This window comes from Petromyzon marinus, chromosome 19 (assembly GCF_048934315.1).
Source record: "Petromyzon marinus isolate PM22_M1 ecotype Great Lakes invasive population chromosome 19, UKy_Petmar_22M1.pri1.0, whole genome shotgun sequence".
NCBI classification, from domain to species: Eukaryota; Metazoa; Chordata; class Hyperoartia; order Petromyzontiformes; family Petromyzontidae; genus Petromyzon; species Petromyzon marinus.
The window spans coordinates 14,829,003-14,844,409 of record NC_133685.1 but is presented as its reverse complement, the minus strand read 5'-3'; the positions used below and the strand labels follow the sequence as shown (position 1 = coordinate 14,844,409).

Below are 15,407 nucleotides of genomic sequence, written 5' to 3'. Positions count from 1 at the left end.
GGTGACACGGTGACACGGTGACACGGCGATAGGGTGACACAGTGACACTGTGACACGGTGACACGGTGACAGGGTGACATGGTGACACAGTGACACGGTGACACGGCGACAGGGTGATAGGGTGACACGGTGACGCGGCGACACGGTGACACGGTGACAATGTGACACGGTGACACGGTGACACGACGATAGGGTGACACGGTGACACGGTGACACGGTGACACGGCGACACGGTGACACGGCGACACGGTGACACTGTGACACGGTGACACGGCGATAGGGTGACACGGTGACACAGTGACACGGTGACACGGCGACACGGTGACACGGCGACACGGTGACACTGTGACACGGTGACACGGCGATAGGGTGACACGGTGACACTGTGACATGGTGACACGGCGATAGGGTGACACGGTGACACTGTGACACGGTGACACGGTGACACGGTGATAGGGTGACATGGTGACACGGTGACACAGTGCCATGGCGATAGGGTGACACGGTGACACGGTGCCATGGCGATAGGGTGACACGGTGACACAGCGACACGGTGATAGGGTGATAGGGTGACACGGTGACACGGTGACACGGTGACATGGTGACACGGTGACACGGCGACATGGCGATAGGGTGACACGGTGACACGGCGACACGGTGACACAGCGATAGGGTGACACGGTGACACGGTGACAGCGTAATAGGGTGACACGGTAACACGGTGACATGGCGATAGGGTGACACGGGGAAACGGCGACACGGTGACACGGCGACACGGTGACACTGTGACACGGTGACACGGCGATAGGGTGACACGGTGACACTGTGACACGGTGACACGGCGATAGGGTGACACGGTGACACTGTGACACGGTGACACGGTGACACGGTGATAGGGTGACACGGTGACACGGTGCCATGGCGATAGGGTGACACGGTGACACGGTGCCATGGCGATAGGGTGACACGGTGACACAGCGACACGGTGATAGGGTGATAGGGTGACACGGTGACACGGTGACACGGTGACATGGTGACACGGTGACACGGCGACATGGCGATAGGGTGACACGGTGACACGGCGACACGGTGACACAGCGATAGGGTGACACGGTGACACGGTGACAGCGTGATAGGGTGACACGGTAACACGGTGACATGGCGATAGGGTGACACGGGGAAACGGCGACACGGTGACACGGTGACTTGGCAACATGGTGACACGGTGACACGGCGACATGGTGACACAGTGACAGGGTGACACGGTGACACGGTGACACAGTGACAGGGTGACACGGTGATAGGGTGACACGGTAACACGGTGACATGGCGATAGGGTGACACGGTGACACGGCGACACGGTGACACGGTGACACGGTGACACGGCGATAGGGTGACACAGTGACACTGTGACACGGTGACACGGTGACAGGGTGACATGGTGACACAGTGACACGGTGACACGGCGACAGGGTGATAGGGTGACACGGTGACGCGGCGACACGGTGACACGGTGACAATGTGACACGGTGACACGGTGACACGGCGATAGGGTGACACGGTGACACGGTGACACGGCGACACGGTGACACGGCGACACGGTGACACTGTGACACGGTGACACGGCGAGAGGGTGACACGGTGACACAGTGACACGGTGACACGGCGACACGGTGACACGGCGACACGGTGACACTGTGACACGGTGACACGGCGATAGGGTGACACGGTGACACTGTGACACGTGACACGGTGACACGGCGATAGGGTGACACGGTGACACTGTGACACGGTGACACGGTGATAGGGTGACATGGTGACACGGTGCCATGGCGATAGGGTGACACGGTGACACGGTGCCATGGCGATAGGGTGACACGGTGACACAGCGACACGGTGATAGGGTGATAGGGTGACACGGTGACACGGTGACACGGTGACATGGTGACACGGTGACACGGCGACATGGCGATAGGGTGACACGGTGACACGGCGACACAGTGACACAGCGATAGGGTGACACGGTGACACGGTGACAGCGTGATAGGGTGACACGGTAACACGGTGACATGGCGATAGGGTGACATGGGGAAACGGCGACACGGTGACACGGTGACATGGCAACATGGTGACACGGTGACACGGCGACATGGTGACACAGTGACAGGGTGACACGGTGACACGGTGACAGGGTGACACGGTGATAGGGTGATACGGTAACACGGTGACATGGCGATAGGGTGACACGGTGACACGGCGACACGGTGACATGGCAACATGGTGACACGGCGACAGGGCGACACGGTGACACGGTGACAGGGTGACACGGTGAGACGGTGAGACGGTGACACGGTGACATGGCGACATGGCGATAGGGTGACACGGTGACACGGAGACATGGTGATAGGGCGACACGGTGACACGGTGACACGGCGACACGGTGACACGGTGACACGGTGCCATGGCGATAGGGTGACACAGTGACACGGAGCCATGGCGATAGGGTGACACGGTGACACGGTGACACAGCGACACGGTGATAGGGTGATAGGGTGACACGGTGACACGGTGACACGGTGACATGGTGACACGGTGACACGGCGATTGGGTGACACGGTGACACGGCGACACGGTGACACAGCGATAGGGTGACACGGTGACACAGTGATAGGGTGACACGGTGACACGGTGACACGGTGATACGGTGACATGGTGACACGGTGACACGGTGACACGGCGATAGGGTGACACGGTGACACGGTGACACAGTGACAGGGTGACACGGTGATAGGGTGACACGGTAACACGGTGACATGGCGATAGGGTGACACGGGGAAACGGCGACACGGTGACACGGTGACACGGCGACACGGCGACACAGTGACATGGCAACATGGTGACACGGTGACACGGCGACAGGGCGACACGGCGACACGATAAAAGGGTGACACGGTGAGACGGTGACACGGTGACACGGCGACATGGCGACAGGGTGACACAGTGACACGGTGACACGGTGACAGGGTGACACGGTGACACGGTGACACGGCGACATGGTGATAGGGCGACACGGTGACACGGTGACACGGCGACACAGTGACACGGTGACACGGTGCCATGGTGACAGGGTGACACGGTGACACGGTGCCATGGCGATAGGGTGACACGGCGACACGGTGACACGGCGACACGGTGATAGGTCGACACGGTGACACGGTGACATGGTGACACGGTGACACGGCGATAGGGTGACACGGTGACACTGTGACACGGTGACACGGTGACACAGTGATAGGGTGACACGGTGACACGGTGCCATGGCGATAGGGTGACACGGTGACACGGTGCCATGGCGATAGGGTGACACGGTGACACAGCGACACGGTGATAGGGTGATAGGGTGACACGGTGACACGGTGACACGGTGACATGGTGACACGGTGACACGGCGACATGGCGATAGGGTGACACGGTGACACGGCGACACAGTGACACAGCGATAGGGTGACACGGTGACACGGTGACAGCGTGATAGGGTGACACGGTAACACGGTGACATGGCGATAGGGTGACATGGGGAAACGGCGACAAGGTGACACGGTGACATGGCAACATGGTGACACGGTGACACGGCGACATGGTGACACAGTGACAGGGTGACACGGTGACACAGTGACAGGGTGACACGGTGATAGGGTGACACGGTAACACGGTGACATGGCGATAGGGTGACACGGTGACACGGCGACACGGTGACATGGCAACATGGTGACACGGTGACACGGCGACAGGGCGACACGGCGACACGGTGACAGGGTGACACGGTGAGACGGTGAGACGGTGACACGGTGACATGGCGACATGGCGATAGAGTGACACGGTGACACGGTGACACGGTGACACGGAGACATGGTGATAGGGCGACACGGTGACACGGTGACACGGCGACACGGTGACACGGTGACACGGTGCCATGGTGACATGGTGACACGGTGACACGGCGACATGGCGACAGGGTGACACAGTGACACGGTGACACGGTGACAGGGTGACACGGTGACACGGTGACACGGCGACATGGTGATAGGGCGACACGGTGACACGGTGACACGGCGACACAGTGACACGGTGACACGGTGCCATGGTGACAGGGTGACACGGTGACACGGTGCCATGGCGATAGGGTGACACGGCGACACGGTGACACGGCGACACGGTGATAGGTCGACACGGTGACACGGTGACATGGTGACACGGTGACACGGCGATAGGGTGACACGGTGACACTGTGACACGGTGACACGGTGACACGGTGATAGGGTGACACGGTGACACGGTGCCATGGCGATAGGGTGACACGGTGACACGGTGCCATGGCGATAGGGTGACACGGTGACACAGCGACACGGTGATAGGGTGATAGGGTGACACGGTGACACGGTGACACGGTGACATGGTGACACGGTGACACGGCGACATGGCGATAGGGTGACACGGTGACACGGCGACACAGTGACACAGCGATAGGGTGACACGGTGACACGGTGACAGCGTGATAGGGTGACACGGTAACACGGTGACATGGCGATAGGGTGACATGGGGAAACGGCGACAAGGTGACACGGTGACATGGCAACATGGTGACACGGTGACACGGCGACATGGTGACACAGTGACAGGGTGACACGGTGACACAGTGACAGGGTGACACGGTGATAGGGTGACACGGTAACACGGTGACATGGCGATAGGGTGACACGGTGACACGGCGACACGGTGACATGGCAACATGGTGACACGGTGACACGGCGACAGGGCGACACGGCGACACGGTGACAGGGTGACACGGTGAGACGGTGAGACGGTGACACGGTGACATGGCGACATGGCGATAGAGTGACACGGTGACACGGTGACACGGTGACACGGAGACATGGTGATAGGGCGACACGGTGACACGGTGACACGGCGACACGGTGACACGGTGACACGGTGCCATGGTGATAGGGTGACACAGTGACACGGAGCCATGGCGATAGGGTGACACGGTGACACGGTGACACAGCGACACGGTGATAGGGTGATAGGGTGACACGGTGACACGGTGACACGGTGACATGGTGACACGGTGACACGGCGATTGGGTGACACGGTGACACGGCGACACGGTGACACAGCGATAGGGTGACACGGTGACACGGTGACACAGTGATAGGGTGACACGGTGACACGGTGACACGGTGATACGGTGACATGGTGACACGGTGACACGGTGACACGGCGATAGGGTGACACGGTGACACGGTGACACAGTGACAGGGTGACACGGCGATAGGGTGACACGGGGAAACGGCGACACGGTGACACGGTGACACGGTGACACGGCGACACGGCGACACAGTGACATGGCAACATGGTGACACGGTGACACGGCGACAGGGCGACACGGCGACACGATAACAGGGTGACACGGTGAGACGGTGAGACGGTGACACGGTGACACGGCGACATGGCGACAGGGTGACACAGTGACACGGTGACACGGTGACATGGTGACAGGGTGACACGGTGACACGGTGACACGGCGACATGGTGATAGGGCGACACGGTGACACGGTGACACGGCGACACAGTGACACGGTGACACGGTGCCATGGTGACAGGGTGACACGGTGACACGGTGCCATGGCGATAGGGTGACACGGCGACACGGTGACACGGCGACACGGTGATAGGGCGACACGGTGACACGGTGACATGGTGACACGGTGACATGGCGACATGGTTACAGGGTGACACGGTGAGACGGTGACACGGTGACATGGCGACATGGCGATAGGGTGACACGGTGACAGGGTGATAAGGTGACACGGTGACACGGTGACACGGCGATAGGGTGACACGGTGACACGGTGACACAGTGACACAGTGACAGGGTGACACGGTGATAGGGTGACATGGTAACACGGTGACATGGCGATAGGGTGACACGGGGAAACGGCGACACGGTGACACGGTGACACGGTGACGCGGCGACATGGCGACACAGTGACATGGCAACATGATGACACGGTGACACGGCGACAGGGCGACACAGCGACACGGTAACAGGGTGACACGGTGACATGGCAACATGGTGACACGGTGACACGGCGACAGGGCGACACGGCGACCCGGTGACAGGGTGACACGGTGACACAGTGACACGGTGACACGGTGACACGGCGACACGGTGACACGGTGCCATGGCGATAGGGTGACACGGTGACACGGTAACACGGCGACACGGTGATAGGGCGACACGGTGACACGGTGACATGGTGACACGGTGACACGGCGACATGGTGACAGGGTGACACGGTGAGACGGTGACACGGTGACATGGCGACATGGCGATAGGGTGACACGGTGACACGGTGACAGGGTGATAAGGTGACACGGTGACACGGTGATACGGCGATAGGGTGACACGGTGACACGGTGACGCGGCGACACGGTGACACGGTGACATGGCAACATGGTGACACGGTGACACGGCGACAGGGCGACACGGCGACACGGTGACAGGGTGACACGGTGACACAGTGACACGGTGACATGGTGACACGGCGACATGGTGATAGGGCGACACGGTGACACGGTGACACGGCGACACGGTGACACGGTGCCATGGCGATAGGGTAACACAGTGACACGGTAACACGGCGACACGGTGATAGGGCGACACGGTGACACGGTGACATGGTGACACGGTGATACGGCGACATGGTGACAGGGTGACACGGTGAGACGGTGACACGGTGACATGGCGACATGGCGATAGGGTGACACGGTGACACGGTGACACGGTGACACGGCGATAGGGTGACACGGTGACACGGTGACACGGCGACACGGCGACACGGCGACACGGTGACACGGCAACACGGCGACACGGTGACACGGGGACACGGTGACACGGTGACACAAAGACACGGTGACACGGCGACACGGCGACACGGCGACACGGTGACACGGTGACATGGTGACACAAAGACACGATGACACGGTGACACTGTGACACGGTGATAGGGTGACACAGCGATAGGGTGACACGGTGACACGGCGATAGGGTGAACATGGTGACACGACGATACGGCGACAGCGCGATACTGTGACACGATGACATGGTGAAACAGTGACACGGCAACAGGGTGACACGGCGATATAGTGACACAGACCACGGTGGTGAGGTTTTAACTACCTTGTCTGGTATCCAAGAGTTCGTGGGTTCGATCCCGACTCTGGCGGCTGAATATTTGTAGTTGCCATGTCTCTCTCCCCATGATCGTGTGGATTTTTCTCCAGTTTCTCTGGTTTTTCCCTCCACATTTCAAATCGGCATCTGCATTTAGAGTATTTGGCTGCTATAAATGTCCACATGATAAGCTGCTTCTCATTGGGCTATCATTTGTGATGACCAAGTTGCTTCTGAAAAAGAGCTACACAGCTCAGTGGGCCTTACCTGGTGAAATAAAAATAGTTCTGTTTCGTTTTGTTCAATACCCTCGCGAACTCGCGACCGCCAGCCCTGACACGCGCATCCATAAATATGGACACAAGCATCCGTGCGCTTGCGTGCATGCGTGCGTACCGTTTCCTCTTGTTACGGATCGCATCCTGGATGGTCTTCACCTGCACGGCCACCACGGACAGCACCTCCACCGCGATGCGGTTGAACTCGTCGAAGCAGCCCCACGCGCCGGTCTGCGCCAGCCCCTTGTAGATGTTGCCAATGGACTGCGGTGGGGGGGGGAGTGGGGGGGTTAGCGCACTGGGGAGCAAAGTGCCTCTCTGCTAGTGCCACGTAGGGGTGCAGCCTGAGGGTCTGGCAATTCTTCTTCTTTCTCTTCTTCTGTCGTACGGCTGATGGTGTAGATGGCAGAGCAACATCTGCAAGTTCGCATTCGGTGTGGTCAAGCCAGATAACCGCGTCGGGGGTAGTGCGGAGGAGCATCGCTGTGATGTCTCCTTCATATTTGTGGATCGGGCATTGTGTCGTTGTACATTGTGATGGTCTGTTCTAGATGACCACAGTCGCACACTTACTGGAGAGCTTTAAATTTTCCATTTGTGCATCGACTGCCACGGTTTATGCAGTGGATGCAATTTAGGGTGGACGATGAGCTTCGAGGAAGATCAAGCCCAACGATCTTCTGTGTTCGATCTTTCACAAGGTGTTTGTTTGCGAGTTCATATATTAAACATCGGCGATGTTGGCCACGAACGGGAATCGAACTTGCGTTGCCGGTATTATAGCGTGGTGCGCTAACCACTCCACTACCGCCCCCAACCCCCCCCCCCCCCACCACACACAAAGGCAAAGGTCCCCTGTATAGCCTTAATAGACTGATCGTCATCACCACCCTCGCCACCACCAAAGACAAAGATGCCCCATGTAGCCTTTAACAGACTGTTAAGGCAAGTGCAGTTAGCGAGAAGCACCGATCAAAGCCGGCACAACACACGAGGGGGTGGGTGGTCAACACCGCGCCCGGCCGCCTTTGTCTCTCTAGTGGCGATGTTTACACACCGCACCACGTACTCATTTGAGGCTGTGTCGACCTAGGGGAGGCCCAGGACCGGTTCAGATAATCGTCACCGGTGTTGGCCGTGAGCGGGAATCGAACCCGGGTCGCCAATTTCGTAACGCAGTGCGCTAATCGCTCCACCACAGCTCTCCACTTCACGCACAAAGACAAAGATCCCCCGTGTAGCCTTAACAGACTGTAGGGAAAAAAGACACACACACACACACGCGCTCTCACCTTGTAGTCCATCTGCTCGGAGCAGTTGAACACGTAGACCATGATGCCAAGGGCACGGCCCAGGTCCTTGGTGGTCTCCGTTTTGCCCGTCCCGGCCGGCCCTGCCGGCGCCCCGCTCATCGTCAGGTGTAGGGACTGAGTCAGTGTGATGTAGCACCTTGGGTGGACATCCATCAATTAAAAACAAAGCAAAAATTAGTTTAAACTTTATTTATTCGACAAGGTAAGATCCATCGAGCTATGCAGCTCTTTTTCAGAAGCGACCTGGCCACAAATGATAGCCCAGTGAGAGGTGACGTATTGTGTGGACATTTATCGTGGCCAAATACTCTCAAGGCGTGTTTCTAAATGTGGAGGGAAAATCCGGAGGACCTGGAGGGGAATCCAAGCGACCACGGGGAGAGAGATGCACAAACTCCAAATGTGCAGGCATCTTAGTTGGTCTTAGACCTCCTGTATACCAGGCGAGGTAGTTGCCATCTTGCCACCACGGCGCCCCAATTTAAGTTGGTAAATTACCATCACTCGCATGCCACAAGCCGATTGTAATGCAACATAACGAGGCGACCGCCAGAGATCACCTACGCAAACAATGCACACAGTGGTGGAGCATGCAGATTGGCAGAGCCCGGCCACGAGATGGCAGTAGGGCAAGTGGCTCAAACCCATCTGTGCGGTGCTTGGGGTGCTTTCTCCGCGTGTGCGCTGCGAGTATTTTTATGAATCGCTGCATCTCGCGCAAAGCCAAACACTCGCCCGTCGAATTGACCAAACGTCCGAACGCAGAACCCTCCTGAGAGAGAAGTCTTGAGGCTCAGCGAGGCTTCCCTGGGTAAAAAAAAGTGTGCAGTATATTTAGAGTTTGAGTGTCCTCCTGGTGGTCTTGTGGATTTTTCTTCGGGTTCTCCCATTTTTTCTCTTCACATTTAGAATCAACATCATATGGCTGCTTCTATAAGTTTACATGTCGTCGGTCACTTCCTTGAGCTATCATTTGTGATGGCCAGGTCGCTTCTAAAAATAGCTACATAGCTCGTTGGGCCTTTACCTTGTAAAATAACAAAAATATATTTTTTTATAGTTTTCATGGCTTTCAAGAAAACTCCTAAACAGCCCCGTGCTACGAAGCGGTGCCATTGCCCGACTCTTGTCTTGTCGGGGCCACGCACGTCGTCGTTGACAAGCGCGTCGGTCTATCGAACGTGCTTGTGTACCGCCGCCGCCAGTGCGGCAGCCAAACAGCAACAGCGGCGGCTGCGGCGGTGACGGCGGCTACGGTGGCATCGCCGTGCGATCGTTTCAACCGGCTTCCAAACGGTGACGCGGAGCCGCACCGGTCGGTGAGCGGCGTGATGACGAGCCGCGGCGTGTTGCCCAGGTACTCGTACGAGTAGAGGAACTGCGCGTCGCAGATGTTGGCGAAGCAGTGGCCCGCCGCGTCGTCCCAGCGGTGCCGCAGCTGGGAGAGCCACGGGAACGCCTGCGCACTCGTCACCTGCAGCAGCAGTGGCGGCGCATGGTTGAGGCGGGGGCAGGGCGGGGGTCGGAGTTGTCAAGCAGGCACCGCGTGCAAACACTCGTTGATCGGCTTGTAACAATTTAATATATAAAGGATGGCAGAGATTGGGTAAATCTTCGCGCAGGGTTGCCGCGTGGCTGCTGCCTTCCCGCTCGGTTGTAGTTCATCGTCGTGCCTCCGAGTCGTTCCCTCTCTCCCTCTCTACGAGAGTGAGGAGCGAACACTGTGCGGCGGTGTTTTAGGAATTTAAATTATTTTGTTGTTATTATAATATTGCGGCTCTGAATCCTAGATATGAGTTTGAGAGTGTGCTCATGAACGAGTGAGCGCGTTAATGAGCAAGCATGTAAGCAAGCGAGTGAGCGAGTGAGATGGAAATTCAGGTGAGCCTACTCTTACATGCAAGTGACCTGCATCACCAAAACGACGAAAGAGCAAAACAAACAATGCAAAAAATATGTCAAGAAAGTCAACAGAAATTGGCAGGAAAACCCCAAAAGAACAACTGCAATGGCTTGAAGAATCGCAACCACAAAGCTGTCAACCCCTTATCATTGCCCTACCTTATTACAGACCAGTTCAGGACCTTATTGGCCACCCCGTGAACCTTATACATTTCAACGTTTCATCCTACAAAGCCCCATCACAAGGGAGAAACACAAACAAATAGACAATAATTGTTTTTGCCCGTATTGAAAGGGCTGTTCGCTGTATGGACCTGAAAACTCGATTTCCCTGTACAAGAATACGGGGTAAACCGTACGGGTTGTCAGGGTATGGAACCACTGCACGAGCCGTAGCTTCCCCGCGGCGCAAATCGGCCGCCCGCCGGAGGGGCACCTTCTGCGCGACGAGCTTGGCCACGACGTCGCGGGCGTGCACGTCGATGGTGCAGATCGTCATGATCTTCTGCCGCTCGCCAGTGCTCAGATCTCCCAGCAGCATCGTGATGAGGGCGTTCAGCTGCGCCACCTGGACACACGAGCGTGCACGCACGCACGGACCAGTCACGCACGCACCAGCCACACACGCACCGCTCACACACGCAGCAGGTGCCACCACAAGGCGTTGCAATACGCTGAAATGGGGCCACTCAAATCACCCACCCACCCACTCATCCAACCACTCATTCATCCACCCACCCACCCAGCCGCTCACCACACTCACTCACTCATCACACTAACACACCCACTCTCGCTCTGCACAGCACAGGACAGGGGGAGAGCACACAAACCCCACGCAGAAAGTCAGGAACTGAACCCTGGCGGGGAGGGGGGAGGAGACCCATGTAGCCACGAGCAGTAACCGCCCGCGCTACCGCCACCCTGCCACCCCAACCGTCAAGTCGTTCCGTCTCCAGGCGTGAACCGAGGGCGGCCCGCGGCCGGCACGGCCACCGCGGCCCGCCGCACCTGCTTCTTGCTGTAGTCCTTGAGCGCCGTCTCGAAGCCCTCCTCCAGGCGGTCGAAGGCGATGCCCACGTCGGTCGCCCACCAGACCTGCGAGGCGGCGAGCGCCGGCTGCGCGGGGAAGTCGAAGAGCCACTGCTCGCGCGCCTTGTCCTCGTGCGCCGCCACCGCCTCCGCGATCTCGCGCCGGATCGTCTCGCGCATCGCGCCCTCCAGACGGCCGAGCCACGTCTCCACCTGCCCGCCCGCCCCGCACGTGCGCTTTCGGTGAAGTTTTAATTGAAAAACAAAAGTGTTTATTTGTGCACGTCGGCCCCGCGAACATCATATTGGTGGTTGACAATTGTTCCCGCGGGTCGGGCAAGGGCGGGGGAACCAACGGTCGCAGGCGAAGCGCCAGCGCCTCGCTAGCGCCGCCGGCGCGGTATCGCACCTGTCCAATGCAGTGGCAGGGGCTGCCGAAGGCCACGTACTCTCCCTCGCCGCTGAACATCCCGAGCGCCGTGCGCCCGTCGCGGCCCTGCTCCGGGTCGGCCTCCTCCAGGCGCAGGTCGGCCATGCTGTCGAACAGCTTGGGCAGGTGACGCGTCACCTGCGCGGGGGACACGGCCGGCGTCGCCGGCGTCGTCGGCGTCACAATCACAACTTTAGAGTGGAGCGCCAGGGTGGAGGGGGCGAACGGCCACATCTCCACACTGCTTTTGTGATTAGCACAGTTAGCTATGTACGGTGCGAAAGAAGTTCAACATACATACATACAATATATGCATTATTGAAATAGCGTTGTTGTTTACGCACAGCTACTGGTGCGTGCGTGCGTGTGCCGACCGTTACCAGCTGTGGCTGCGTGCCCTTGGAGAGGATGTCCAGGAGGTCTGCGGCCGAGATGAAGTAGAAGCGGGGGAAGGCGAGGCGCTTCGTCTCCAGGTACTCGGCCAGGGCCTTCTCGCACAGCGCTAGCCTGGAGGGGCGCGGGAAACCCACCCGGTGACGGCGGCGGTAACGTACACGGTGGCCGTCACCATCATCATCACGATCACAATCACCATCGCCATTATCGTCATCATCATCATCGCCATCATCGCCACCATCATCATTATCGCCATCATCACCACGATTGCCATCAAGCTCCAAAAATCCATGCGTCCACGGGGAGAGAAACACGCAAACTCCAAATATACAACAGGTGTCAGGGTCGGGATCGAACCCACCGACCTCCTGCAGACCAGGCGAGGAAGACAACATCTCCCAGCCACCGTGGCTTGGCGTGGCAGCGGGTGAACCCAAGATGCCGACGGCGACGATGGGCGTCGTCGCCTTGCGGACAGCGTCCCGCGGGAGCGAGCGAGTGAGCGAGCGCTCACCTCTGCTGCAGCATCTCCAGCTTCCCGAGCAGTCCCTCCCGGTTCGTTGCCACGATCACGTTCCTCGTCCTCTCCGACTCGGTCATCAGCTCCTGCCGTGCGGCGACAACGACGAGACGACGGTGGGAGGGGGGGGGGGGAGGGAAGTGTCGATCCATTATTCGGTGTCATCACCCTCTTCAGCCACTGTCTACCCACTGCTGGATGAAGGCCTCCCCCTCCCCCACCCCTCCCATCGCTCACAACCCTGTGATACAATATTCCAATATTCTGATCGTACGACACAGCCAACGTCAAACGAACCGCGATGCGTGACTCGACCGTGAGAGCTCTGGCTGAAGGGTGGTGGGGGCTGTGTTTGTATGTTCAACTTCTTTCGCACCATGGTACGTAGCCAACCGTGCTAATTGGGAGGTGCGGGGGAAGGAAAACAAACGAACACAAAAAGCAGTTCAAACGAAGCGCGTTTTAAAAAATCTAGATGATTTAAAATAGCATTGCTCCAGTGGCTTCCTAATATCAGAAGGTTCCAGACAGCCGCAGAGCGTTCCAGACGGCCGCAGAAGACAATCTGAAAGCGCACAATGCAAGTGACCGTTCAGCCAAAAGTCGCCACTGCGAGGATGGTTAACTCACCTTTGTTCATTACCCCTCATCACTGCCACTCACAAAAGTGGTGGGGGGGTGGGTGGGGGGGAGCAACTTCCCGGAACCCACCTTGAAGTCGGCGTCAATGCCCTCGAATCGCTTGCTGTCGGCGGGCAGCTGAGCCCGAATGTCGGCCGAGCCGATGAAGATGCTTTCCAGGTGTGCCCAGGTGCGCTGCGCCTCCAGCCAAACAGACACGGCCGCGTCGGCCGCCGTCAGCCGCCGCTGCCACGCAGACACCTCCTCCAAGAAGAACTCCACGTGCTTGCTCGCCAGGATGGCTTGCAGGGCCACCTGCGGGCGGCGCGCGGGAGACGAGCCTTCGAGCCGCTGCGATCGTCGCGTTGCTGACGGGCGCACGGCGGCTCGAATACGGCTGGGAGGAGACACGGCAACTTGTACCGTCTAGGCTCCGGCGGTCGGCAACCTGCAGCTCCGGAGCTGCGTGCGGCTCTTTACGGACTGCTTCGTGAAGAAATGTAACGCGTGTGTGTGTTAATTCACGTGCATTGCAGCTCTTTAAAATATTGAGTTTTGTACCAAATTCGAAAAAAAAATGGCTCTTCTTGTTGTTTTCGTTGCTGACCCCTGACCCTACGCCCAGAGTGGTTGGCCAGGGAATAAATTCAGTTTGGTGAGGGGCACTTATTTTTTCAGAAGCAACTTGCCCACAAATGACAACTCAACGAAGTGGCTTATTGCGTGAAAATGTATAGCAGCGAAATAATCCAAGCGCGCACCGGTTCTAAATGTGGAGGGAAAAACCGGAGGATACGGAGAAAAATCCACGCGGCTACGGGGAGAAACATGCAAACTCCAAATACGAGGCATCGTCAGGGGTCGGGATCGAACCCACGACCTCCTGCATACCAGGCGAGAGAGATAACATCTCGCCACTGCGGCGCCTCTCAATTAGAAGCCAGCCAGTCGGGTTGATTGATGATCCAGCACTCACCGATTCACTCACTCACTCACTCACAAATTCGCTCGCTCATTCACCGATTCGCTCACTCACCAATCGACTCACTCACGAATTCGCTCACTCACCAGCGGTCAGATGCCCCTCTCCTCATCACTCTTTCATTCCTACTACTATAATCAGTACTGTTCCCCCGTGAACTTCACTCAATGATTCCTTCACCTGTGTCGGTCACCTACTCACCCATTCACTCACCCTCTATCTCACTCACTCTACTCTACACCCACAATCACGAACTCAAGCTCCCGCTCACTCACCCACCCACTTCACAAGCTGACTCACTCACTCACGGCACTGCTCCACTTTGGAATTCCCTCTCCCTATCATCGTCATTGTCTCTTTTCCTAAGCTCGGATAGTGCTTGCTCGATTCAATAAACTCGTGTCGCCCGCTTATCTAAAGCAACTCTCATTGTGCTGTTTGTTGCTGACCTCTGGGCGTTTTGGGTCCTTCGGGCCTGTGCTCAGGAACTGTGTTTAAAAAAAAAGGCACGTCCATGTGTCACCGCTACACTGGCACAGATCCACCACGCACACATACGCATGTCCACCACGCACAGACGCGTGTCCACTGCGCCCACACACACACGTGACCACCGCGCGCACACACGCATGTCCACCGCACACAAACGCGTGACCACCGCGCGCACACACGTGTGACCACCGTACGCACACACGCATG

The 15,407-nt window shown here is 58.0% G+C and overlaps 1 protein-coding gene across 1 annotated transcript in view; it reads right to left on the bottom strand.

Annotated features, from left to right (window-relative positions):
• Positions 1-15,407, bottom strand: part of LOC116943811 (dynein axonemal heavy chain 11-like) — a 98,757-nt gene that overhangs the window by 70,071 nt on the left and 13,279 nt on the right. The window contains exons 12-20 of the mRNA XM_032957033.2: positions 13,817-14,041; positions 13,100-13,191; positions 12,570-12,696; positions 12,169-12,327; positions 11,739-11,972; positions 11,167-11,298; positions 10,142-10,302; positions 8,808-8,964; positions 7,634-7,779 (exon numbers count right to left, since the gene is read on the bottom strand). Of these exons, the coding sequence (XP_032812924.2) occupies positions 7,634-7,779; positions 8,808-8,964; positions 10,142-10,302; positions 11,167-11,298; positions 11,739-11,972; positions 12,169-12,327; positions 12,570-12,696; positions 13,100-13,191; positions 13,817-14,041 (1,433 nt within the window). The remainder of the gene's footprint in view (positions 1-7,633; positions 7,780-8,807; positions 8,965-10,141; positions 10,303-11,166; positions 11,299-11,738; positions 11,973-12,168; positions 12,328-12,569; positions 12,697-13,099; positions 13,192-13,816; positions 14,042-15,407) is intronic.